This window comes from Acomys russatus, chromosome 16, assembly GCF_903995435.1.
Source record: "Acomys russatus chromosome 16, mAcoRus1.1, whole genome shotgun sequence".
NCBI lineage: Eukaryota > Metazoa > Chordata > Mammalia > Rodentia > Muridae > Acomys > Acomys russatus.
In genome coordinates, this window is record NC_067152.1 from 22700638 (window position 1) to 22725203 (window position 24566).

A 24566-nucleotide genomic window follows, 5' to 3' on the forward strand; every position below is an offset into this window, starting at 1 on the left:
TCTGGGCTTCAGGGCTCTGGTCTTTCTCCTGGGGCCTTACATCTCAGGCTGGGGAGTCAGCGAGCTCTGGGCTCTGCATCAGATCCGAACGAACGAACGAACGTGCAGGCCTGGCCCCTTTTCCCTGAGGCCTCGCTGAGAGTTTAGAGGCGGGAGGCCGGCAGGGTAGAGAGTTCATGGAGAGGCCACGTTTTCTAGGCGATTAGCTTGGTATTAGAACCACAAAATGACCTCGGAAGCCCCTTGACCTCACCGAGACTGGACATTGTGCTAGTTCTAGCTTCCTGCCCCGGAGGGAAAGTCACACCTCTTCAGGGAGGGGTTCCCAACTTCTCCATCCTCCCACCCCCCCAACCATAGTCCACAGATCCGTTGCTATCTCAGAATTTCTGCATCATGTTTTTTCTATTATTGGGAATTGGGAAGAAAGGTAGGGGTTGGTTTGTTTGTGTTTTCTGTTAGCCCAGAAGTCCTGTGGGTGCCGAGTAGGGTGCTGGTCTATCAGGACGAAGCCCCGGTTCTTAGGTTGGGCCTCCCCTATCCCAAGGCCATTTGCATCTCTCTCCCTCTTTTTTTCAGCTTTGCTTAAAGCAAGCAGAGGGAAGGGGCACTAAAGGATACAGTAATGAGGGGTTAGACAGACAGTCCACAGGATACTAGACCATCAGGGGAGTAAGTTCCCGAGCTGGAGAGAAAGGGCTCCCACCATGAACACTACTTTGGGGGATATTCATTCATTCATTCATTCATTCATTCATTCATATTCTTTCTCTCTGTCTCTCTGTCTCTCTCTCTGTCTCTCTGTCTCTCTCTCTGTCTCTCTCTCTGTCTCTCCCCACAAAATCTACATTCTTGCAATCCATTTTATGAAATCCCTTCCTTTAGGAAGCTAATCCCCCCACCCTCACTCCAAGGCAGGGTTTCTCTGTGTAGCCCTGGCTGTCCAGGGACTCTGTAGACCAGGCTGTCCTGGAACTCACAGAGATCCACCTGCCTCTGCTGGGATTACCCAGCCCTGTTTAGGAAGCTTTTTTTTTTTTTTTTTATAAACATCTTTGTCTTCCACACCCCAACCTCCCATTTCTAAGCCCTGGGGTCCCTCAACCACTGAAAGAGCAGGAGAAGTGGGGCAAGGGCTGTGCAGGTTGCTCTGAGCACTCCCAGGCCCACTTGTCCACGCTAAGAAAAGTTTGCAGAAACTTTTCAAGTGGAGAGACAGACAGAAGATTTGCTACAAAGGGGAAGCTGGAGCACAGACCCCTCCTCTCCACGCTAGGTTCCGCCTTCTGGGTTAAGCAGTGGGGGTGGGGGTGCGGGCGGGCGGGCGGGCGGGGGGGGGGGGGGGAGAGGAAGGAAGGAGAGATGAAGAGGAGGAGGAAGAGATTTTCTCCTAGTTGGGAAGAGGAACTGCTCTCCCTATATTAAGAAAGGAAGAGCCAGGGCTTCGCAGGAGAGTGTGTGGAGTGCTGTTTGCTCACATCTCTCCTGTAATTCAGAGGCTCTTGTCTCCCACAAGAAAGGATGAGAGCCATAGGCTTTTTCTTTGTCCCCGGGTGGCATAAATGAAGGAACTGGGGGGGGCCTCAGGAAGGAAAGGGGGTGGGCAGAGAGGCAAACTGGGCCATTTTTTTTGGTTTTGTGTTTTGTTTGTTTGTTTGTTTTTTGGATATTGAAAATATTTGGGGCTTGTTGATGACGCGCGCGCACTTTTACAGCCAATAAAGATACATAAACCTTGATTACCATTTGCAGGTCCTCTCTAGGCCCAAGTGACAAAGACCTAGTCACATAGAACTTTTATAAACTGCTCTCTGGGCTTGAGGATTAGGGGTGCACCAAAAAAGAAGGGCGACGATAGAAGGGAAAGGCTGGGCTTCACCACGGTGGAAAACGCCCCCCTTTCTCTCATTTCCAGACCTAAACCTTTTCGGAGTTGACAGCAGCTGCTTGGGTTCACTCCGCCACCCCCACCCCCACCGCCTCGCCGGGAGGAGTGAGGCCTTCCAATCTTTTGACCTATCCCCCAGTTCCCTGGGCCCTTTGCACTTCGTCTCTTCGGTTGCTCGCCTGCCAGCCTGGGCAGGAGGCTGCCTAGTCCCGTCATAGCCCTGAAGGCAGCCTCAGCTCCTGGTGGGTCTCCCTGAGAAGCTGTGGGTTTGATTGGAAAACGGAGTTGGGAAGTTTTCCCAGCGTGAGTCGAGCGCTGACGGATTTGTGATCGGCCATAAAACTGGCGCGTTCAGATTCGTAAATCAATCTCGCCTTTCCCAGTCTAAACGGTTCGCTTTATCGGCAGCAAGAAAGCGCTCCAGCTCGCGCTCTGGCGCTTGTTTATTTGAACGAGGACATTTCCCAGGATCCGAAAAGAGTGTGCGTACTTTCACAGAACCTAGCTGGCCTCTCACTTCTATCTCAGAGCTCTCTTTTTTCTTGCCCTTAAAAAGAATCCCTCCATTTTAAGGACCGCCATCTTCTGTTTTAAATATTGCCATATCCCAACTTATCCACTCTGTCCTCCTCCTCCTCCTCCTTCTCCTCCTCCTCCTCCTCCTCCTTCTTCTTCTTCTCTCCCTCCCTCTTCCCTCCATTCTCCTCCCCTTCCCTTTCGTTTGTCTTTGGGGAACAATTTTCCTTTTAATGGATTTGTAGCCAGGGACCTTGTAGACTGTTGCCCTCGCAGGATCCGGGAGCAGGCCTTCGTCTGCATCAGGCTGACTTCAATACCAGTCTGTTTGTTCGGTATCTGGACAATCAAAGCCGGCTACCCCCCTACAGAGTCTGGGCCCCGCCGGCGCCCCCTCCCCGTGGGGGCTGGGGCAAGGTTCCAGTACTTTCCGCAGGGGTCCTGCTGCCTTGAAATGTCCGAGGCGCACGTGGGGAGGCTGTTTCTTTGGGGTGTGTTACACGGAGAGGTCCTTAACCTTCATTGAGTCGCTTTTGGCTCAGATCCTTCTAAACAAACCAGAGGGGGCCCCACACCCCCATTCCTTGGCTCCCTTACCCTGTTGTCTTTATTCTTCTCCATTACACGGATGCCCTGTCTGCCTGGCCGCAGCTACTCCAGAGCTGCTGGAATAGATAAGGCTGGGAATGTGCAGCTCTGGGTTTCTTAGGAATGCCTTTCTGCTTCCCTTTGCATCCCATCTCCCTACCCCGCCACAGCTATGGACTCAGATTCATTTATAAGTTGTGAAGTTTGGGGGTTGTTTGGTTTTGTCCTTTTGGGGGTGGGGGAGGAAGAAGAGTTCTGCACCCCTCTCTCCGCACCCTCACCGTCAGTCCCCGCTCAGGGCATGGATTTCTCCCATCTGAATATTTAACACTTTAATGTATATCACCCCCCATCTTTTCCTCATTGATCAATCTCTATTGTCTGTTGATTGGACACTAACACCTGGAAATATAGACCCCAGGCTGCCAGGCAGGCTTCAAGGCTTTTCCTTCTCTCCTCCCCCACCCCTTTCAGCTCTTGTTTCAGCATTGCAGCTACCTTAGTTGGTGTATTTCAGAGACTGAGATGGGGCAGACACAGGTAGAGTCTGGGTATCTACTTCTTTTGTAGGGAATCCTTGGTTCCCGGGTCTTTGTCACTGAAGCCTATTGTCAAATGTCAGCAGCATTTAGTTCCCTATGACAGTTAACAGTGATAAGGGGGAAAGTCTCCTTCCTGATTGTTCTCAGTCCGGGGAGAGCCAGTCATCTTCACACTCTTTGCGCCTGACCTTTCAAAGGTATACTACAAAAGATCAGAAAGTGAATTAAACCCTAAAGAAGTCCTCTCTCTCTCTCTCTCTCTCTCTCTCTCTCTCTCTCTCTCTCTCTCTCTCTCTCTCTCTCTATATATATATATATATATATATATATATGTATATATATATATATACATATATATATATATTTGAGGAGAGTCTTCCTTTTTTATATGGTTCCCTTAGATACAATGTTGGTGAGTTAGAAGGAAGTGGGTCCTGCTAAAATAGTAGTGGGGGACAGATGGAGTTGAATAGGGAATTTCAATTCCAAAGGATACACATAGGAAGCAGAGAAAACCAGGGGCTCGGAGAAGGGCTCTATACCCACCCCACCCCCACTCTGACGCCCCTGCAGACTATTTCTGCACCTCTAGGAACTAGGCAAGCAGAAGCAGGAGAAGGGAGAGAGGAGAGGTGGGCTGTGGGTAAGTGAGCGCCTGTGGGGGTAGGGAGCTATAAGCAGAATATGTATAGATGTGCCTGTGGGAGAGAGACCTTGCTACTATTCCATTGGTGGGTTTGGGGAACCTATTTTACAGGAAAATTTCTCCTCCTGAAGGGGAAGGTCATAGTGGTCCTTTGAGCCTGAAATCGAAAGACCCCCTTCCCCCTCCCGGTCACGTGATTCATTAAATAATTAATGCCGAGGTTGCAGAATAGATATGTATTCGTCAGGAAAATCGCAGGCTCGGTCTCCCTGTTTCTGACGTCCAATTCAACTGTCTTTTGAAAAACAAGCCTGTACCCCGAGAAAAAAAAAAGAGAGAGGGACAGAGAGAAAGAGAAAAAAAAAAAAAAAAAGAAAGGGAAGCATCAGTAAAACAGCCCCGCAGCTGGAGCCACACCGCGGGCTGGGGTACTGTAAGTAGAAGGGATTTCTCACTACCTACCGCGCCTTATATGTCCATGTAAATTTATTGTTTGTTATTAATGTTATTGTCGTAAAATGTGACAAATAGCCATCTTCATTTCCTGCCATTTCTCTTCACAGGGTGCTCTGTGTTTATACCCATTGAGGCATTGCATAGAGATTTTAGGAATATTTCTCTCTCTCTCTCTCTCTCTCTCTCTCTCTCTCTCTCTCTCTCTCTCTCTCTCTCTCTGTCTCCTCCAACCTTTTTCCTGATTTATAGCAATATGAGTGTCAGCTTCTCAGCCGGCACACCAACCATTGTATGTGTGTGTGTGCGTGCACACGCGCGTCTGCATGTGTTTGTGAGTGAGTTGTGTTGTTTATGGCCATGTCCTCGATAAATCATTTCTCACAGAAAATGATGTAGAAGCTAGGCTGGTTCTGTGGCCGGGAGAGAGAGGCGCTCTTGGAGGTACTTCCTCCCTCTCTGCTCTGCTCCCAGGAGTTGGTTATTTCATAGGATTTTATAGTAATACATCAGCAGTTAATATGAAAGCTCTATGGCTGGAGGTCTTAAATTACAGCATCTGTGATTATCAATTAAGATGAGATGTGTATAAACTTGGTAAACCAGAAATGCCTCATTGGCATATAAACCCAGTCAAAGATCATGACCTAATAGAAAAATAATATTTGCAGGCCCACAGAGCCGACATTCCAGCAGCAAATATTGCTGTAGTCTGCAGCAGTCTTCTCCAGGAGTTTGGGATCTCCAACCCTGGGTAGATAAAGCCAATTCTGAAGTCAGAAGGAACCTGGGGGCAGGAAAGATGGAGGCATTGGAAGAAATGACTTTAAGGCAAAGATTTTTGTATTTGATGGGGGACTCAATAGAAATGCTATGCAATTGGTAGGGGTCAGGGGACTTCTATTAGAGTATTAAAGTCCTACTGCAAGATTTGGTATGTATCTGGTTATTGAGGGTAAAAGAAGGGCTTCCTAATTTGGGGGAGACAATGGAGGCTGGCAAAGGGTGAAGGGCAGAGAGAGAAGCTGAAAGCCCTGGCTCCCCACCCTCCAGACTAACAAAACAAGGAAATGAATTCACACCCCAGGAGCCTTCCTTTTGAAACAAAGAAAGTTTCTCTTGAGTAGTCTCTCTCTCTCTCTCTCTCTCTCTCTCTCTCTCTCTCTCTCTCTCTCTCTCTCTCGTGTGTGTGTGTGTGTGTGTGTGTGTGTGTGTGTGTGTGTGTGTGTGTGGTTTTGGGGGCAAAAGTGGGAGAAGTTCTCTTTTCTTTTCCAGAAAGAAAAAAAGAGAAAGAAATGTTTTAGGAATCAAGTGGTCCTAGAAAATTGAAAAGTGTTCCAAAATATTAGATGTGTTTCTTGGCCTTAACCCCCAGCCAAAGACTGAGAAATTGGGGGTGCAGATCAAGAGAGGGAGATCTGGTAACTTGCCCCTGTTGCTTTATGTGGTGGAGAGGTTTGCTGGTCAAAAGCAAAGTCCGATGTGGCTTCTTGAAGAAATCTTGTACTATGCCCCAAACTTGTGATGGATGAGACACAGAGAGCCAGAGCCCTGCCAAGTCCGGTCCAGGCTGCTGTATGTTCCTTTCCCAGCTGGAGCTGGGCCAGTTGACTTTATAGCCACTATTATCTGTGATATTTAACTCTGCCTGCTAGTGTAAACCTTTGAGAAGGAAAATTAGAGTGATGGTGTACAAGTGTTAATTATTCATGGCATCAGCCTTATGGAGTAGCAACATAGGCCACAGCCCTTGCAGCATCTATACCTTACATGAAGTCTGCTCAAAGGGAGAGTTGAGCCCTTTGTGTCTCCTAGTTAACAGGAGATTTGAGAGTGGAAGGAAAAGGCAACTAACTGAGCCTGGGGTGGATGAGGGCACTGTTGGGTCTGGATAACAGGAGTTGGGAAGAGACCGGTTTCAGGGACAACCTCAAAGGGGCTAGCAATTGTGGGGAGGGAGAATGGTTTGGGAGAAGTATGCAAGAACTTTGGAAGCTAGGACCCCCCCCCCAGCTTTTTAGTCCAATGATTCTCCATCTACCCTTCAGTATTAGGGAACCCCAGTGTTGAGAGGTGAGTAGTTTTGCTGCTCACCTGGTGTGCAGTTTTTTTTTTTTTTTTTTTTTACACTTTAATGTCTAAAGCTGAAGAAGGTGTGTTTACCCTCACTTGGTGCCCCAGAATTCAGGCCAAAATCTTGGGGTCGCTAAGAGGGGACAAGATCCATTTCTTTCTCCTTAAAGAGGAAGAAGAGTGAGAAAGAAAGAGGGTAGAATTGTGCTGCCTTCTGAATTCAGCCTGCTTCAGAGGTTGAAGAAGGATCTACTTTGGGGAGCTGGGCCATAGATAATTAGAGATTGCTAGCAGCTGGTCCTATGAGCTCTTTCCCTTCTGTATGTCTCTTGCCACTTAGCCACCTTTTCCTATGTGTTCTCTTCCCTATGCCAGGATTTTCTTCTCCTTTCTTTTGTCTCCTCTGGCCCTGGGGAAAGGAAGTGGTATTAACACACCCTCCCTGTCTCCCCCAACTCTCATACAGACTTTTCCAGGAGACAAAGCAAGGAGAACATTCCTTGTCACTTTTACCCTTCAACTCACTCTTTGGCCCCCTGTGAGAGAGGCCTGGTGCTCTCCATCCAGATCCAGGTACCTAGGCCTTTCCCCAAATCAGCAAGTTGGAGAATATATATATATATATATATATATATATATATATATATATATATATATATATGTATGTATGTATGTATGTATGTATTTGTTTCATTTGCTCCAAAGCAGCCTGCCTCCCCTACCCTTGGATCTGCTTTTATGCCATCTAGGGATGCAGTAACATGTATTTGGTGGATGAGACTCTAGGAAAGTTGCTGATCTGGTCTTTTCCCCAGCATGGGTTCATGTCCTCTTTCTCTGTACAACTGTAGCATCTATCACTGTGCCTTTAGGATGCTAGGATGCTGGGCTGCTAAAGCTTTAATGACCAGAAGAGTTAGATAGAAAGATGGGCAAGAGAATGAGAAGGGAGGGATGGAGGGAGGGAGAGAGGGAGAGAGAGAGAGAGAGAGAGAGAGAGAGAGAGAGAGAGAGAGAGAGGGTGAGTCTTTTGCGTGGGAAGTCAAGGCTGAGTTCAAGGGCAGGGTGGTAGGAAGAGAGAAGACAAAGGCAAGTCATAGAGGAGAAGAGATCGGCACAACACAGTTAAATGAAAGACGTGGAAAGGAAGCTGTTCATCTTGTCCCCTTCTCTCTAGAAGTGACTCTCTCAGAGTCAGAATGTAGGCTCTGCCACAGAGAAAAGGGCCTCAAGATGAGAAGGAGAAGCAGCCTAAGGAGCAAGCCCAGCTTAGAAGCCATTCCTGGAGACACTCAGAAGTCCTGGCCAGGGTGCAGCTCAGGGTGCAACTTAAGATGCTGGGAGAGGCAAAGTGTGAGGAGACAAAAAGGACTGTGAGAAAGGGATGGAGACAACAGAGGGTGGCAGAGAGAGAGAGAGAGAGAGAGAGAGAGAGAGAGAGAGGCAGACAGACAGACAGAGACAGAGACAGAGACAGAGACAGAGACAGAGACAGAGGAACAAAGCAAAAGCCCAAACCCACTGGAGAAGAGCAGACTCCATGATCCATTCTCCCCACTAGTACTGGAAGCTTTTTTACAGGAAGTTGCCCAAGCTGAGACCGTCTTATAAACCACTGCCTATAGAGTAGGCCCTTGAAGGCCCTAAATCAGGTATGAATTCATCCAGGGAACAATCTAGCATGTCAGGGGATGGCCAAGATGTCCTGGACACTCTCCTCCTGCACCATTACCCACTGAGGGGAGAGAGGTTGGATCGAGACTCTGGAACCTAGGGTGAAGAATTCTCCTTCCTATGCTTTCCTTCCCTGCTCTGGCTTTGGCATCTTTCCCCCACTCTCTTCCGAAGCCAAGGAAGAGTTGATTTTACAAGAACTTTCACCTCCAATCCACACCCCTTCCCCTTAACCCTTCAATTTAACAAAAGAATTGCCTCCTTCATCTTTCAGGAAAGAAAAGGAAAAACAAAAAGGGAAAGATTCTATTAGCTTTAGAAAGCCTGAAGGGGAAATGGAGGGTAGGGGCAGAAAACGAAAGAAAGGAAGAAAGAAAGAAAGAAAGAAAGAAAGAAAGAAAGAAAGAAAGAAAGAAAGAAAGACATTGGTCTGGCCCTCCAGTTCTTCCCAGAACCTCTGTTGCCGGGTCTCTCCCTCCTCCATAGTACCCCACCCCCTCCTGCCCAGCCCGGGACCTTCTTTCCTTCCCTCCCTTCTCCTTCGGGCCGGACATATGGAACCCATTTCGCTGGTGACATTGAAGAGCCGCGGGTGCGCCCGCCTTCCGCCATGGCGCCCCCGAGGCCCCCGTGCCTCTCCGTGGCCCTGTCAGTCGCCACATCGTTCGCCCGGCAACTCGGTCAATCTCAGGTCGGGTCTCGCACCAACCTGAGATTCCCACAGCCCAGCTCCTGCCTTGGTGGGACCGCGAGCCCGCTGCAGCCGGAGTACCCTGGGGCAAGAGCGGTGCGCTGGGCCCGGCAGGCGGAACAAAGCCGGGGGCAGGGGCGGGGCGCAGGCCGGCCTCCCCCCCCCCCCAACCCCCAGCACCGTGGGGTGCTCTCAGGGCTGAGTGATCAGGATGTGGCCGGCCCAGGCGTATCCCCAGCTGGGACCGAGGGTCCCGGGACTGGCCATCAGATCCCGCGCGTTTCCTGCACCTGGCTGCCAGCCTCGGCTCGCACCCTAGTCCGAGACCGCACAGGTAAGTGTGCGGTGTTCCGTCCAGCGGCCCCCACACCCCACCCGGCATGGTGGATGTGGCGAGAGGCTCGCAGATACCCTCCGTCCCCACGTTGGCATCCAAATGCGAGACAAAGATGAGTACAGCTTAGAGGAGGTGGTGTGGGGCTGAGAATGGAGTCTGGGACCCTGGGTGGGGGTGGGGGGTGGTAGGGCGAGTGTGGAGGAATGTGGACCCGTGGGTAGACAAGATCCGATCAGGGTTTGGGGAGCTCTTGGGTTCAGGATGGATAGAGACTTTGGAAGGTTTTCCGGGGGGGGGGGGAGGGGAGCTCTGGGTGGAGAGGGATACTTGAGGCTGGGCCTGGTTCGCACAGCCCAGCTGCCACTGTGGGTCAGCCCTTTAGCACCTAGGAGTTATTTGAAGCTGAAATTACAAGGGGTTGCGTGCGCGGTGGAGGCTGGGTGTTAAGCTGAGAAGGTAGGAGAGGACTTGATTTATGGCTTTCGGAGAAGCTATGTTTACTATCCGCCTGCTCTGGAAACCAAAAACCAAACAGAGTAGAGGCGGGAGAAGCAGCTTTCCTTGGAGTGGGAGGCGATGCCAGCCTGATGGTGCACTGGGATTTATTTTCTCAGATGCAAGGAGACCCCAGGAAACACCTCTTTACAGGGGAAGGGTGTGGCGCTTCTGTGAGGCAAAAGGCGTGTGCAGGCACACACATGTGGAGATTGTTTGTGTATTGTGGGAGTGGGTCTGCACACTGGGGCGTGTATGTGTGTGTGTGTGTGTATTCTGATGGGAATTTGCTCGGTTGTGTTACAGTTACTTAGAATCGATTTGTGAGTGGACATTAAGGAGCCAGGAGTAGGACTGGGTGTCTTCGAGTCCTGGTACTTTGGGTGTGGGGTAGCTTTGGGTATCATTCACTGTCCCTTTACATTGTCCACAGGGTCTCCTGCCTGGACTTTCTTCTAAAAGACACAATGCAGCAAAGCCTGCTTGTTCAGGCCTCATCTTTCCTTTGCGTGGTTCCTTATGTAGGAATGGGCCCACGCTGCCTGCAGACTGATCTCCACTTTGGATCTGTAACTTTGTAGTGGGACGCTGGGTGAAAGGATGGAGGGGAGACGTTGTGTGGGAAGGGAAATGGGGTGATTGAAGCCTGGCTCCTGGAAGAATTGGGTCCTTCCATTAACTGCTCATCTTTCCCCAGTCTCTGCTGGGGGTGCGGGTCAAAGGGGCGGGTGCAAAGTTGATCAAAAAATAAGGGACCCATGCAGAATGTGGGGGTAGGGGGATAAAAACATTTTGACCCCCTCAGATAGTTATTTCCACCCGCCAACTAGTGGCTCTTGCGTTTCTGCCCAGACAGGGCTCTGCCTGCAAATTGTTTTGCATTAAATTTTCTCAGCCACGGAATTATCTTTCCTCGCCTCCAGCTAAACTTGCATTTTTTTTCCACCAGACACTTGGGCCCGAACCAATGGAAATCTGAGAGGAAGCGGCTGGGGCCCTAAGTGGCCGTAATTTAATTGATTTTATCATAAATCATCAACTTGATGAAGAACCCGAGGTTTCAGTGAAGTAAATTGATATTAATGGGAGTTTCTTGAAATGCAAACCCACTGCATTGTTGGGGCATCTTGAGCTGAGAAGGTGGATTGCCTGTTTCTCAAGAGCTGAGAGCTCAGGCTGGAACTCAGTGCAGCTTGGGGAGGGTGTGTAGGAAGTCAAGCTAGAGGGGCAGCTGCCTGCAGATGGATCTCTGGGGGAACTTGGTTGGTATGGAAGCAGACTCTGCTTCTAAGGACAGCCCACCCCTAGCCCCCCCCCCCCCATACACACACATTGGCCATCTTGGAAATGTTGGTTGTCAGTTGGGGGGGAGGGTAACTGAGGAAGCTGGTAGGTGTGTGGGTAGAGGTTGTGGGGGTGGGAGTGGGGGTTTGGGGTGAGAAGGCCAGGCTGATACAATGGGCTCACTGATGCCTGGTTAAAAATTGCCAGGTTGAAGGCTTCCTCCTCTAATTATACAAATTAATTATTTACTGCTCAGATTGCTGCCTCCAAAAAACAGCACTCGGAGACTTGGTAATGAGGGTAGAAAACGACCCATCCTCCACCCAGAAGAGGAGCAGGGAGACCCACTATTTCTGTGGGGCTAGAGAGGACTAAGACCAGACTATGTGCCCAGTGGTAGCAGAATAAACATGTAGGTCCCAAGAAGAAGTGTTTCGCATCTGGTAGCAATGGCGCCCGGAGCATTTATTGTCTGAACTCGGTTTATTATTGCTTGTTTTTACTCATATTTACATCAGGGCATAGAGAATTACTAATATTCAGCCTGAAAGAGAACCTTGGAGATCAATTATTTAGTCTAATCAGTCTTTCTCCTCCGTACAAATAGTTTGGCTTTAAAGAGGGGGGTACACTGAGGCCCAAGGGGTACTGGGCCTTCAAGTCACACAGCCAAGTTGGGGTGACTAAAGCCCCGGGCCTCCTAGTGTTCAAGACTTTGGCAAGCAGAACTCAAGATCGATTTGTTTTCCACACTGGGCCTCAGTTTCCCTGTCTGCTCCAATGGCACAGTTGGGCTGGACACCCCAAGTCCTCCCTCATTCTGCCCTTGGGCATCTCTCTGTGTCTCCATCTTCTATGGGATTCTGTTTGGGAATAACTTCCTGTGTGTCCTGGAGTTCTGGGGGCATCTGACTGCAGAAGTTATTACATGATGTGCTTGTGAAATTTACAGAGCTTGTCTCTGCCTATACCTCTAGAAAGTAAGTCCTTTGGACTGTGTGTCTTGAAGGAGTCTATTCTCAATGGAATAGAAGCCCAGGTTAGGAGCAATGGCACTAGTAGTCTAGGTGGATGGGTTGACTTGGGATTGGCATAGGGTTTAAGGAAGATGGGTCTTAACATCACCCATTTTCCCATTACAAGCTAGAGCTGTCCAGAATCCAGCATCTGAGGGTCCTCCTACCCTAGCCAAGTGAGTTTACAGTTTGGAATCTGTGAAAGCAGGCGCAGCTTCCTCCACCCACTCACCCTTAACCCCTGGACCTTCTTTGTCTGGGATAGGGCATAGTATGCCATAGCACCATACTGTCCTGCGCCTCCAGGGTAACTAGGACATGAGCCAGAGAAATGAAAGCTTCCTACTTTGTTTTGCTGTGTTTTCTTTCTCTTCTTCTGACTGCAGAGACATAAAATTTGAAAGCAGTGGCTTCCCAGATGCACAGCTGTGTGAAGGGCAAGTTCTTATGGGATCAAAGATATAAGGAGGGTGATAAGATTGGGGAGAGGCTTAGGGTGTCCAGGGAAATATGGCTTGGAGTATGGATTCTGAGGCAGGAGGTGGAGACAGCTAGGTAATTTCATCTTTAGAAATCCCAGGCTCTGGTCACATCCACTCCTCCAAACCTATTTTGAGAGAGAAAGTTATAAAACTAGAGTGCCAGACCAAGACCCTGTCCCTGTCCCATTCTGACTTCGGAGTTTTATATTAAGAGGTCTTCCATTGATCGGCCATTAATCCAGTGAGTTATTGTCTGCTAAACAGAGGCCACGGGGAAAGAGACATGCAATCTGTCAGGAAAGAACCTGCCTACTGGCCACTCAAGGTGCACTGCACCCTTCAGCCAGCCAGTCTCGCCACTGTCTCCCTCCTTCCTTCCCTCAGCACCCTCCCCTCCCCGCCCCCCAGCTGCCCTCTCTCTTCCCTCTCCATCCTGCCTACTTTTGTCTCCACACTTCTAGGGCTGAACTTCTAGAAGTCGCTGATTCAGAAACAGGTCTCTCATTACCAAAGAGCCTGAGTGCTGCTGCTGTCACTCCAGGGCTGCAGTCCCGCTATGGTTAGTTCTAGGCGCCCGGTAGACTTTATAGATCTCTGTAATCTTCTGCTTCTTTCTGCCTCACCCCCTCTTAGTCTGAGGTGTGGTAGAACACAGCCTGGATTTTTCCTTTCTTCTCTCATTGGGTCAGGCTTTCTCTCCCCACCCTTCCCCCCCACCCCTCCACCCTACCTCCCCTGAGTTATCATCAGCTGCGGCTACACTCGCCTTGGGGGGAAAAGTGCTCGGATCGTCTCCTTCCCATGTTTCTTTGTTCCTTCCCCGCCCAAGCTCACGCACTTTCAGAGAGCCAGGGACTAAGGAAACAAATGCTTAGTCTTACAAAGCTATCTTTATTAACAGCACCCTCCGTTCACAAACCTAAAGCTTTAAAAATCCTCCTTAATATTTAAGAGGAGATGAAGGTGTGTGTGTGTGTGTGTGTGTGTGTGTGTGTGTGTGTGTGAGAGAGAGAGAGAGAGAGAGAGAGAGAGAGAGAGAGAGAGAGAGAGAGAGAGAGAGAGAGAGAGAGAGAGAGAACTTTATAGTATTCACAAAGTTTGGACCGCCACACTAGAAAAGAGCATGGGATGTGGAGCCCAGGCAAGCAAGAAGCAAATCGCTACATGCTTGCTGCAGCTTCAGCAGGGCCAGAGGAGTTTTCTGCTGTTCAAGCTCAGAGTGGAATCCTTGGTCACCAGAAGACAGCAGAGACTGGTTTCAAAGGAGCCAGCTCTGTCTGCCTTTACCGAGATCATTTTTGTTTGCTCTCTGATACATTTTTTTTGGGGGAGGCGGGCGGGTGAGAGGGGATGATTGCACTGAGGTTCATGAGTGTGGGCAGCCAGTGAAGGACCACTCAAAGGTTGGCTCAGAGCTCCTACTGTCCCAGTACTGCGTACCTAGTCAGAGCAAGGGAAATCTGTGAAAGGGGATGCTTTACCCCTCCCCTTTAAAACAAGTGTGAGTTATGACTCACACTGGCTGTTTGTCTCTTAATTTGTTCACTTTTCCTCTTTTCCCTTCCTCTTTCCCCTCCCATCCTTCTGTAAAGTTACCAAGTTCTCTGAATCTAGGAGAAAATCGTTTGCTAATTTGTCTGTCTCTAATCACGGGTGTCTAGTCTAACCTTCTGTCTTCTGTCTGACCTCAGAGACTACCTACCCTCAGGGGTACTCACCCCAAGTTCCTCACTCAAGCTCCGCACCCAGCCATTGTCTCTTAAATTTGAAAAGACTCTTAACTAGTCATCACCTCTCTGAACGGACTGGCCCCTTTAGAGCTCTATCTCTCCAGTGCATCTCCCAGCTTCCTGGAGGCAGCTCCCTGTGGCCCAGGGGTGGGGGGGGGGGAAGGCAAGAAACCAATTGTAGTGTCTGTCTCTCAAACATTTCAAATGGGTGCTGTTTCAGAGAATCAGGAGGAGGAAACCTTAGATTCGGCTCCTACCACACTTGGGGATGGACATCCTCTGAACCCTCCTTTTTGCTCTTATCCCTGGACGCCCCTCTGTCCCCTTAGACCACAAGGGCTGAAGAAGGCTTGGGAAGGGCTGGTCTCTGCTTACTCCTAGCACACCCCACACCCCAGTGCAAGCCAGGCCGCTGCTGGGCTGCTGTGGCCAGCAGCAGCTCCTCTTGGGCAGCAGTGGCTAAGTGACCTGTAGACTCTTTTGTTAGCCTTTTAGGCAAAGTCATGCGGTCCCAAAAAGGTGACCAGGTTCTCTTCTCAATTTCACAATAAACCATCTCTAGACAGGGGCAGTAGTTTTTAGAAGAGCTGAAGAGTCTGAAGTACATTAAAAAACAAAAAACAAAAAAACTTTATTTGAGGGAACTAGAGAAAACAGTCAGTGGTTGAAGTTTCCTGAAGCCTCAGGGAGCCTCCGTGGCCTGAGCACCTGACCAACCAGGCCTGAGATGCTTTGGCACCTGATCCTAGAGACCTCTTACCAGAGCTTTTAGATATCATCAGAACAGTTCCCCAGGAGGCTCCTGGCTTGAGCCCCAACACTTCATCAACTTTTTTCTTGATGCTATTAATCAACACAGCACATTGGCTTCCACCTTTTCTACTTACTCCCCCGCCCCCCACCTTCCTCCCCGGCCACCGACTCTGGGCAGGCAGTAGGATCACAGTGATTACATCTAGGGTTCTGCCTGGGACTGTTATTGCTGAAGGGTAGGAAGACCTCAGCTTCTTGCTGTGTCACAGGGCCCCCAGAAAACCAGTTGCTCCAGCCCTTTTGACCTAATTTGATGGGTTTAGGAATAATGGGGCTAGAAGCCATGGCCCACCCCACTTTATCACAGAAGAAGAAGAAGAAGAAGAAGAAGAAGAAGAAGAAGAAGAAGAAGAAGAAGAAGAAGAAGAAGAAGAAGAAGAACCAGCAGCAGCCTTGGGGGGGGGGTGAGTAAGAGAACTATTGCTAGGGTGAGACCATGCCATCCTCTCTGGAAGGGGAGACAATAGCTGGACCTCTCTCACCTTTGTTTTCCCAGTCCCATCGCCTGTCCTTGGTGGGTCCAGATGGGAAAGGCCCAAACCAAGTGTCCCAATGAGGAAACCACGGGGCCCTGGCTGGATCCAAAGTCTATACGAAGTTAAGAGAACCGGTTTCCAAGCCTCCAAGCCTTCCATGTAGTAGAAAAGAGACACCAGCTGCCTTCTGTGTCACCCCTTAAGTCCCGAGTCAGCAGTTAGGTAGCCTGCAAGCAAGCACTCCCCGGCCCATAGAAATGGCCTATGCTTTTTTTTTTTTTTTTGCCTCTACCGCCAATGGCTATTTCCCCACCCCCTGCCCCAAATTTGCAGACACCTACATTCTTGGCTCCTGTCTTCCTCCTACGGGCCTCCTCCTTGTGTTTGCCTGCCCTGCTCAAACACACCCTAAGGAAAAGTTTTAGCTTTTGTAGCCTTCTTCATCTGTGCCAAGCAGAGCGCAGCAGCAGCAGCAGCAGCAGCAGCAGCAGCAGCAGCACAGAAAATAGATTTGTTCTGAGTAGTCATAATACTTATCCTCCATCCATCTGCTAGGGCATTTGAAATGAAGCCGCTCTGGAGTTCTCATCTTCTCAGGAGGTACAAATGTCCTTTTAATCTCCTGGCCCCTTTTGCCTGTGCTGAGGTGAGAATCTTAACAGAAACTATTGAAGTGAAGTTTTCAGAGACCTTCGTCTGTCTGGAGCTGAAGCTAAACCGCAGGGTCTTTCCTTTTGTCACCCTCTCTTCAACCCTACTCCTCCCCACCCCACCCCACCCTGAGCACCCCCACCCCCACTCCTCGCAAGATGTTCTGGGTTTTTAATCATCACTCACCCTCACCACCGCTAGTTGTCTGTTCTCAAAAGGGGTGTGTGTGTGTGTGTGTGTGTGTGTGTGTGTGTGTGTGTGTGTGTGTAAAAGTCTGGCCTTGCCCCCTCCCCCATTAGAGACTGAGCCTGGAGATTTGGGGGGTGGGGTAGAGCAAATGTAGAGAGAAGAGGCAAAGACTGGAAGACTCAGCCATCAGTACAGCAAGAGTGACTACTTTAAAAAAAAAAAAAAGTCCCAGCGTACCTCCTGTGAGTGAGCACTGGAGGGGCACCTAGTGCCCCTGGCCCAGCCAGCCCAGCCTCTGACTTGATCTCCAGAGGCCATCTCTTAGATTAGCATAATGGTCCAGTAGTAGGATCTGAACGGGGGCGGGTAGGGAGTGGGGGCAGCAATCTGTGAACTCCACCAGCTTTCTTTGCATTTTGCTCTCCTCTTCCTCTCCCATCTGAATGTAAACATTTTTAACTGTTTTTTTTTTTTAAATAAACAAAACAAGACAAGACCATCCTCTACCTACTTTCTTTGCTTCGCACTCTTATTTGGGGGAGGCGTACCCCTCCCCCCCCCCAGCTCTCATCACAATCACCTTCCCTCCCTTATCAGGCATCTTTGCTTGCTAAAGGGGGAGAGGTGGGGGGTGAGCTTGTGTGTGAATGTGTGTGTGTGTCTGTGTCTGTCTATGTGTGTGTGTGTGTCTGTGTGGGTTTTTTTTCCCTGTGCAAAAGCAGAGGCCATTGTTACAGAGAGTAGGGCGTACCAGTCTTAGAGGGCAACCACACTGTGGCGGCTTGGCCGAGCTGAAGCCCGAAGCTGGATTCTCAGGCGAGCCGAGCCTCCCAGCACCTTTCGGTCTGCTATTTTTTTTCCCCCGCTCCCCTACCCCTCCCTCCTGCGCACCCCCGCTCCAAAGCCGAGTGAATTGAAGCGGACGCCGCGCGGCTCCTTTGGCCGGTCTGCCCCTCGGGCTCCCCAGCCGGGGTGGCTTTGGGGAGGGGGGGGGGCGCGACGCAGCTTTAAACAGTGGTCTTTTTTTTCCTTTGCCTTCAAGGAGGGGAGATTTCTCGCCTGCCGCTCGCGCTGGGGCTCGATGTGAATATATATTATGTCTGCCTGTTCTCCCCTCGTCGGTGGCTAAGGTAAGCTGGACTGAAATAGGCTATCAGTTTGTGAATGGCGGAGAGTATGTCTCAATGATTTATGGCCCATATGACTCCAATCTCGGTTCAAGAAGAGTTCACAAGCTTTAAGCTTCCTTCCACGCAGCGACTGACTCTCTCTCTCTCTCTCTCTCTCTCTCTCTCTCTCTCTCTCTCTCTCTCTCTCTCTCTCTCTCTCTCTCCCCCTCTCTCTCTCTCCCCCTCCCTCCTCTCTCTCCCTCTCTGCTTTTCTCCTTTTCCTCCCTCTTCTCCTATAGCAGCCAGATCCAGGGTTGAAATCCTTCTCCCCCCCCCGCCACCCCCCCCCGTTTGCTAAGAAGAGCCTGAGCCTTTCTCTTTCCTTTTCTTATTCTTTTATTTTTCTTCCTTTCATTAATTTTTTAATTTTAAGTCCTGGAAGGTGGCATATCCTCTCTCCTGGGGTTTTTCTCCAGCTATTGTTACCCTTCGTGGTTCTTCCAGGAGTGTGCCTGGAAAGGTGGGGTTCTGGAGGTGGGGGCTCCCCTCCCTTCTCTAGTGAGACCCCTGAGGGGACGCCAGGAGCCCACTGTCTTCCTCCCACCCTTCCGAGGAGCCATATGGAGCCTGAATTTTTCTAACATGGAAGCAAGGGAAATAGACATGTTTGGCTGGGTAGAGCAGTTCCCCTCACCCCCTCTTTTGGACCCCAGATTTCAGATCCCCCCCTCATGGCATCTTCCCTTCCCTTACTGTCCCTGTCAGCCAGGCCTCTGCGTCTTCCATCCTGTTAGGCAAAGTCCCGGAGCAGAGTTGCTGAGGCGCCTTTTAATTCGGTTACCTCCAGCGCCAAACTTGCCGCCGCGGGGCTTGGCCAGGGCTCGGCCCGGTGTGCTTGGAATCTGCCGCAGCTAACCAGTTCGGCGTCCCGATGGGTTTCTCCTCGCCTCCTTGAGCCTGAGCAGGAGGCTGGTAGCTCCTCTCCAGCCACCGCGGCAGCAGCGGCCAGACAGCCGGCCAGCAGCGGCAGCTGGAGGCTCTCCGAATCCACAAACCTTCCTGGCCTTGTCTCACCGCCAGCGGAGTCTCCATTCTTTCCTATGAAGTCTCTGACTCGTTCGTTTCCCACACTCGCCTGGCTTCTGTCCTGCGATGGTTTGGGGCTTACTGCTGGGGGGAGCGACAAAAATTTCGGCCCCAGGCGCCTAGTGAATTACTGGTTGTTATTATTATTATTATTATTATTATTATTATTATTATTATTATTATTATTATTACCACCACCACCACCACGGTCATCATTATTGTTGTAACAATCATTTAGACTAAATAAAGCCAGGGCCCAGCCAGCTAGCCCCCTCCAACGTTTTTATTTCATTCTCTATCTATTAATAACAAACTCAACGGATGTTGGTTAATTAATTCTCCCTTTCAGCCAGGGCTGCTCCGAAGCTAATTTTGGTTAAATCATCAGAGGCTAATGGTAATAATAATAAAGGGATTAGGTCAGCCTGGTCAATTGAACTCCAGTCCTCCCTGGAAGGACCTGCTGCTTTGCAGACCCATGTGTATTTCCAGAGACAAGAAAAATGTCCCAGAAACCCATCGGAACTCAGGGCTATGAATCTGTTTGTGGGAGGGACACACTTCACCTGCATATTCTTTTCATTTTATTTTTACTAAGCTAAGTTTTCTCTGGAGTTGGCCAACTGGGCTGAATGGTATTTTAAGTTTTGCCAGAAGCAGGAGAGACACAGAAAGGATCAGTTTGGGGGTTGTAGGGAAGTAGTCAGGGAGCGCTGGGGGAAGACACAGAGGAAGGCCACACAGTCAGAAATCGTGGAACAAATACAAAATCCCCTGACATGGGCAAGCTTTATTTTACTGGTGCATTTTTTTAAAAGGTTGTATTAAAGTAGTGACTCTCCCCCCCTCTGTTGAGAGCCTTAGTAAACAGTCTCCATTTTGAACCCAGAGAAGAATGCTGTTCAAATTGTTTTGTGAGTCTTTTTCATCCTGAATAATTTTCCTAGCAGTTGCACAATTTTCTTTTTCTTCTTCTTCTTCTTTCTTCCTGAGAAAGAAAAGAAGATAGAGTGTTATGGAAAGGATGGAGGAGACCCAAGCCAAATGGACATCGCACCAACCGGTCTTGCCTGGGAAATCTAAACAATTGCGGTCCATTTGGAGGCTCTACAGGGGGCCTCTGGCTGCTAGGTCCCAGGCCTGTGTGAGCCGAGGCTAATGGAGGTGATGGTACCTTCAGATGGGACACAGATGGATGAGGCTTGGTTCCACTGCCTCTGGGGCTTAAAAATCTTCAGGGATTTTCTGTCTTAAGCTGCTATGGGTCTTCCTGGAGGGAAGGGTCTCAGATGAACTTGCTTTTCAGTCCGGCTTGGGTCCAAGATCTGTGAGTTCCTTCCTAGCTAGACTTTGCTTCGGTGGGAGGATATGAAAGAAGAGAGAGAGAGAGAGAGAGAGAGAGAGAGAGAGAGAGAGAGAGAAGGCAGAGATGCTTCTACTCCTTGGAACTGTCCTGTTCCAGAGTTGGCGGGGTGGAGGAGTGGGGGGGTGAGGGGTGGGGGTGTTAAAAGAGAAATTGTAGGGAAGGTCAGGGGTTAGTAAGACAGAGAGAAGCATAGGTCCTCGAAGCAGTGGCGTTCTAATCCTAAGCGGTCCCCAAAGGGGCACAGTCCTGATTTAAAAAAAAAAAAAAAAAAAAAAAAGGAAATGAAAATAGGTGCTTTTTTTTCCTCCCTTAAAATTAAAGTTGAAGTAAGAAACATCCAGGTCAGGTCAGATACTTGGTCTCAGCGTCTGCTGCAGAGATACTGGCTGGCGGGGAGAGAAGAAGAAGAAGGGAAAAAAAAAAAAAAACCCTATTGATGTCAGTTCCCTTTTTAGTTCCTAAGATGGATTCGAGGCCCAGTCCTCTTCTCCCCCTGTGTCTCTTCTCTCGCCCCGCAGGTCAGCCGCTTGGAACAGACCCGGGAGGAGGGGGGCAGAAAGGGGAGGGGGGGTCCGGCGTGTCACGTGACCCCCAGGGGTGCCAATGTCCGGTTGTGAGGGTACCAGGCCCTTGCAAGTTGCCACCCACTGCCCGGGCCTCGCCCAGCGATGCAGAAAGCCACCTACTACGACAACACCGCAGCTGCTCTCTTCGGAGGCTACTCCTCGTATCCTGGCAGCAACGGTTTCGGCTACGACGGGCCTCCGCAGCCCTCCTTTCAGGCCGCCACGCACCTGGAGGGTGACTACCAGCGCTCAGCGTGTTCCCTGCAGTCCCTGGGCAATGCCGCCCCACATGCCAAGAGCAAGGAGCTCAACGGCAGCTGCATGAGGCCTGGCTTGGCCCCAGAACCCCTACCCGCCCCACCGCCGGGCTCACCCCCACCCAGCGCCGCACCTACCAGTACCACTAACAACAGCAATAATGGGGGCGGGCCCAGCAAAAGCGGCCCCCCCAAATGCGGTGCCGGCTCCAACTCCACCCTCACCAAACAGATATTCCCCTGGATGAAAGAGTCGAGGCAAACGTCCAAGCTGAAAAACAGCTCCCCCGGCACAGGTACCAGCTCTCTGCCTTCCTCGTCAGTCAGCTTTTGTCCAGTCCAGGAATGTCACTGTTATTCTAGCTTCCGACCCCTAGGCGCCCATAAGGCGGCCTGGAAACAAAATTAGGTGGCTGCCTAGTGTCTTTTTTTTTTTCTTGGTACTTCTCACCACCTGATGACCTCTGACCTGGCCAACACCCAGTCCCTCCAGACATCTTCCCACCTAGGCTTCCAGGAGGTGGGACGGTTGGCCTCAAAGCCCTTCCCAAGGCCGCACCGCCTGGAGGCACAGAGTCATCAAGGCTAGATTATTATTAAGTATTATTACTGTGGGTATTAATCACCATTGCTCAGGCGGCCTGGGGTCCCTCCCGGTCCGCAGCCACTGCCGCCTCTAAGTGCCACACTTCCAGGTCTTGCCCACCAGTGTCCAGTCCCACTAAGATGCTCTCAGTCATCCATCCTGTAAAGACGGACCAAAGAGAGGCATCGGCTCAGTCTCAGACGTGGATTTAGATATATGGGGAGGGGGTGCGCGCACACGCAAAAAAAAAAAAAAAATCTAGCCCTAAATAAATGGCCACGCAGCTCTGTCTGTGTGACATGATCAAATTTTCATAAGCTGGGGCAGTGAGAGGAGAACAGGTCTCTTAATAAATGCCACTATTATAGAGTGTCCGCTAATGCGACGGGAGGTGGGAGGGGGTGTAGAGGAGGAGGCGGGAACGCGAAGGGGAGGGCAGCGAGGGCTCTGAGTCCAGGCCTGGATTTATTAAGAAACGATGCATTCAATTTCGGCGTGTTCAGTAATTATCTTTTATTTCATTTTCTCCCCTTCCCACCCCTCCCCCTCGGGTCCAGCAGAAGGTTGTGGTGGTGGCGGTGGTGGCGGCGGCGGCGGCGGCAGCGGCGGCGGCAGCAGTGGCGGGGGCGGCAGTGGCGGCGGGGGAGGGGACAAGAGCCCCCCGGGGTCGGCGGCGTCCAAGCGGGCGCGGACGGCGTACACAAGCGCGCAGCTGGTGGAGCTGGAGAAGGAGTTCCACTTCAATCGCTACTTGTGCCGGCCGCGCCGCGTGGAGATGGCCAACCTGCTGAACCTCAGCGAGCGCCAGATCAAGATCTGGTTCCAGAACCGCCGCATGAAGTACAAGAAAGACCAGAAAGCCAAGGGGCTGGCCTCGTCGTCCGGAGGTCCCTCACCAGCCGGCAGCCCCCCGCAGCCCATGCAGTCCACGGCCGGCTTCATGAACGCCTTACACTCCATGACCCCCAGTTATGACAGCCCGTCCCCTCCAGCCTTCGGCAAAGGCCACCAGAATGCCTACGCGCTGCCCTCCAACTACCAACCCCCTCTCAAGGGTTGCGGCGCCCCACAGAAGTACCCCCCGACCCCGGGGCCAGAGTACGAGCCCCACGTCCTCCAAGCCAACGGGGGCGCCTACGGGACGCCCACCATGCAGGGCAGCCCTGTGTACGTGGGCGGGGGTGGCTATGCGGATCCGCTGCCGCCCCCTGCCGGCCCCTCCCTCTATGGCCTCAATCACCTTTCCCACCACCCCTCGGGGAACCTGGACTACAACGGGGCGCCCCCTATGGCCCCCAGCCAGCATCACGGACCCTGTGACCCTCACCCCACGTACACAGACCTCTCCTCTCACCACGCACCGCCTCAGGGTAGAATCCAAGAAGCACCCAAACTAACACACCTGTGATGTGAGGGGAGGGTTGTGGGGGGTGGGGGGACGAGGTCAAGGGCCAGGGAGGTGGTAGAGCTGGGGGTTGAGGGCGGCCTGTTTGGAGGCCTGAAAGAAGAAGAGGGGTGTGTGTGTGTGTGTGTGTGTGTGTGTGTGTGTGTGTGTGTGTGTGTGTTTGTGTGTGTTGGGGTTGTGGCCAGGCTTCCAGAAACAGGCCAGGCCTGGAGTGCTTTCCTTGATCCCTGGCCTGAGTGGGTCTGTCTTTTAAATCCTCCAAGCCTGTTTTATCTGCCTCCCACCACCCTTGGAAAGGAATCCCCAGCAGGTTGAAGCCCGCCATGCCACATAGGCCTCCAGCACTACCAAGTTAGAATTTCAGATTGGAAAGGGAGTCAAGATAGGCAAGCAGGGCAGAGGATCACATTCAAAACTTAAGGCTTGGTTGTCATCAACCAACCAACTTACCTTCCACCTCTGTGGGTAATTGCCCCAGATCTTGATTTTTTTTTTCCATCCTCCCTTTCATTCTCCTTATAAAAATAAGAAAACACATTTAAATCTAAGGGCACAAAATATGCTCCCCTCCCCCCTCCCCCGCACCTCCTGGAAGCTTCAACTTACCCCCATCTATTTGAGGGGGCTTCTTGCTAATGCTCATCACTTCTAGCCCTATGGTTTTTCTGCTCTAAGGACCCTACTACCCCCATTGATTACAATTTTTTTCCAGAGGGCTCAGGGATGGTGAGATATCCTGAAAGTTAGAGCTGCCTATAATATAAATAAATATATTTTTTTTTCTCTTTTAAGGAAAAGCTAAGAGGCTAAGGAAGGCAGGCAAGTTATCAGGACTGGAGGTCTGCCTACTTTGCAGTCTCTCAGCTCCCACCCAGTGCCACTCTTTTCACAGAAAGCAACCCACGCGAGGCTCTCCACTCTTTCCTTTTCTTCTGTTACTCTCTTGACTTAACGTGAAAACAGGGTATATTTGAACAAACTGTCTGTCCTAGGCAGGGACTGCAGCTGGGCCTGTGCACCTTGCTCCAGTTCCTGATAGGACACTCTTGTTGCACTTGGAGTTTACATTTTAATGGATATTAAAAAAAAAAAAAAACTGTGAGAGATGCCTGGGCCTGCAGAAGTCCAGCTTCGCTCAAAAAGCGTGTGTTCTAGTGAACATTTTCATATATATTTATTGGTTATAGCCTGTTAAAATATTTTCTTTTTTGTATTATTTATCCCCCATTACATTATGTATTTATATGAGGGACAAAAAAAAATGGAAAAAATGTACTTTTTTAGGATTTACTTGTTATAAAGAAGGTTGTGTTTCCTGTCATGTGAAACCAGCTATTTTAGTTTTTATTGTGTTCTAGACACGAGCTGTAGATTTATGTTAAACTAGTACTTATGAGCAATTGTAATTAGTTCTAAAAGGCATGAACTCAGCTCCTAAATGTCACTGTGTAGTCCTGAATTTGTAGAGTTAGACTTAATTCTCTCTTGGAACTTTCTTTGTCCTTCAGTAGTTACTTTTTTTCCTTAGTTAAAAGGGTTGTCTGTCAAAAACAATTCTTGAATAAACTTTTCTGTTATCAGTTTTATCTTGTCCTGGTGGTCCAACTCAGATTGCAGAGAAAGAGTACAATTGCCAAATGGCTGCTA

The 24566-nt window shown here is 50.3% G+C and overlaps 1 protein-coding gene across 7 annotated transcripts in view; it reads left to right on the forward strand.

Annotated features, from left to right (window-relative positions):
- Hoxb3 (homeobox B3) overlaps positions 1 to 23497 on the forward strand; it is a 55168-nt gene extending 31671 nt beyond the window's left edge. For 4 of the 7 annotated variants that reach the window (XM_051158385.1, XM_051158384.1, XM_051158383.1 and 1 more), the window contains exons 3-5: positions 17587 to 17674; positions 20624 to 21224; positions 22072 to 23497. In XM_051158385.1, coding sequence (XP_051014342.1) covers positions 20774 to 21224; positions 22072 to 22922 — 1302 coding nt within the window. In that variant the 5' untranslated portion in view covers positions 17587 to 17674; positions 20624 to 20773 and the 3' untranslated portion in view covers positions 22923 to 23497. Of the gene's footprint in view, positions 1 to 1983; positions 2371 to 17050; positions 17490 to 17586; positions 17675 to 20623; positions 21225 to 22071 lie in introns of those variants that run through there. The other 3 variants (XM_051158387.1, XM_051158388.1, XM_051158389.1) reach the window with 3 other exon arrangements.
- Positions 23498 to 24566: the final 1069 nt, after the last annotated feature.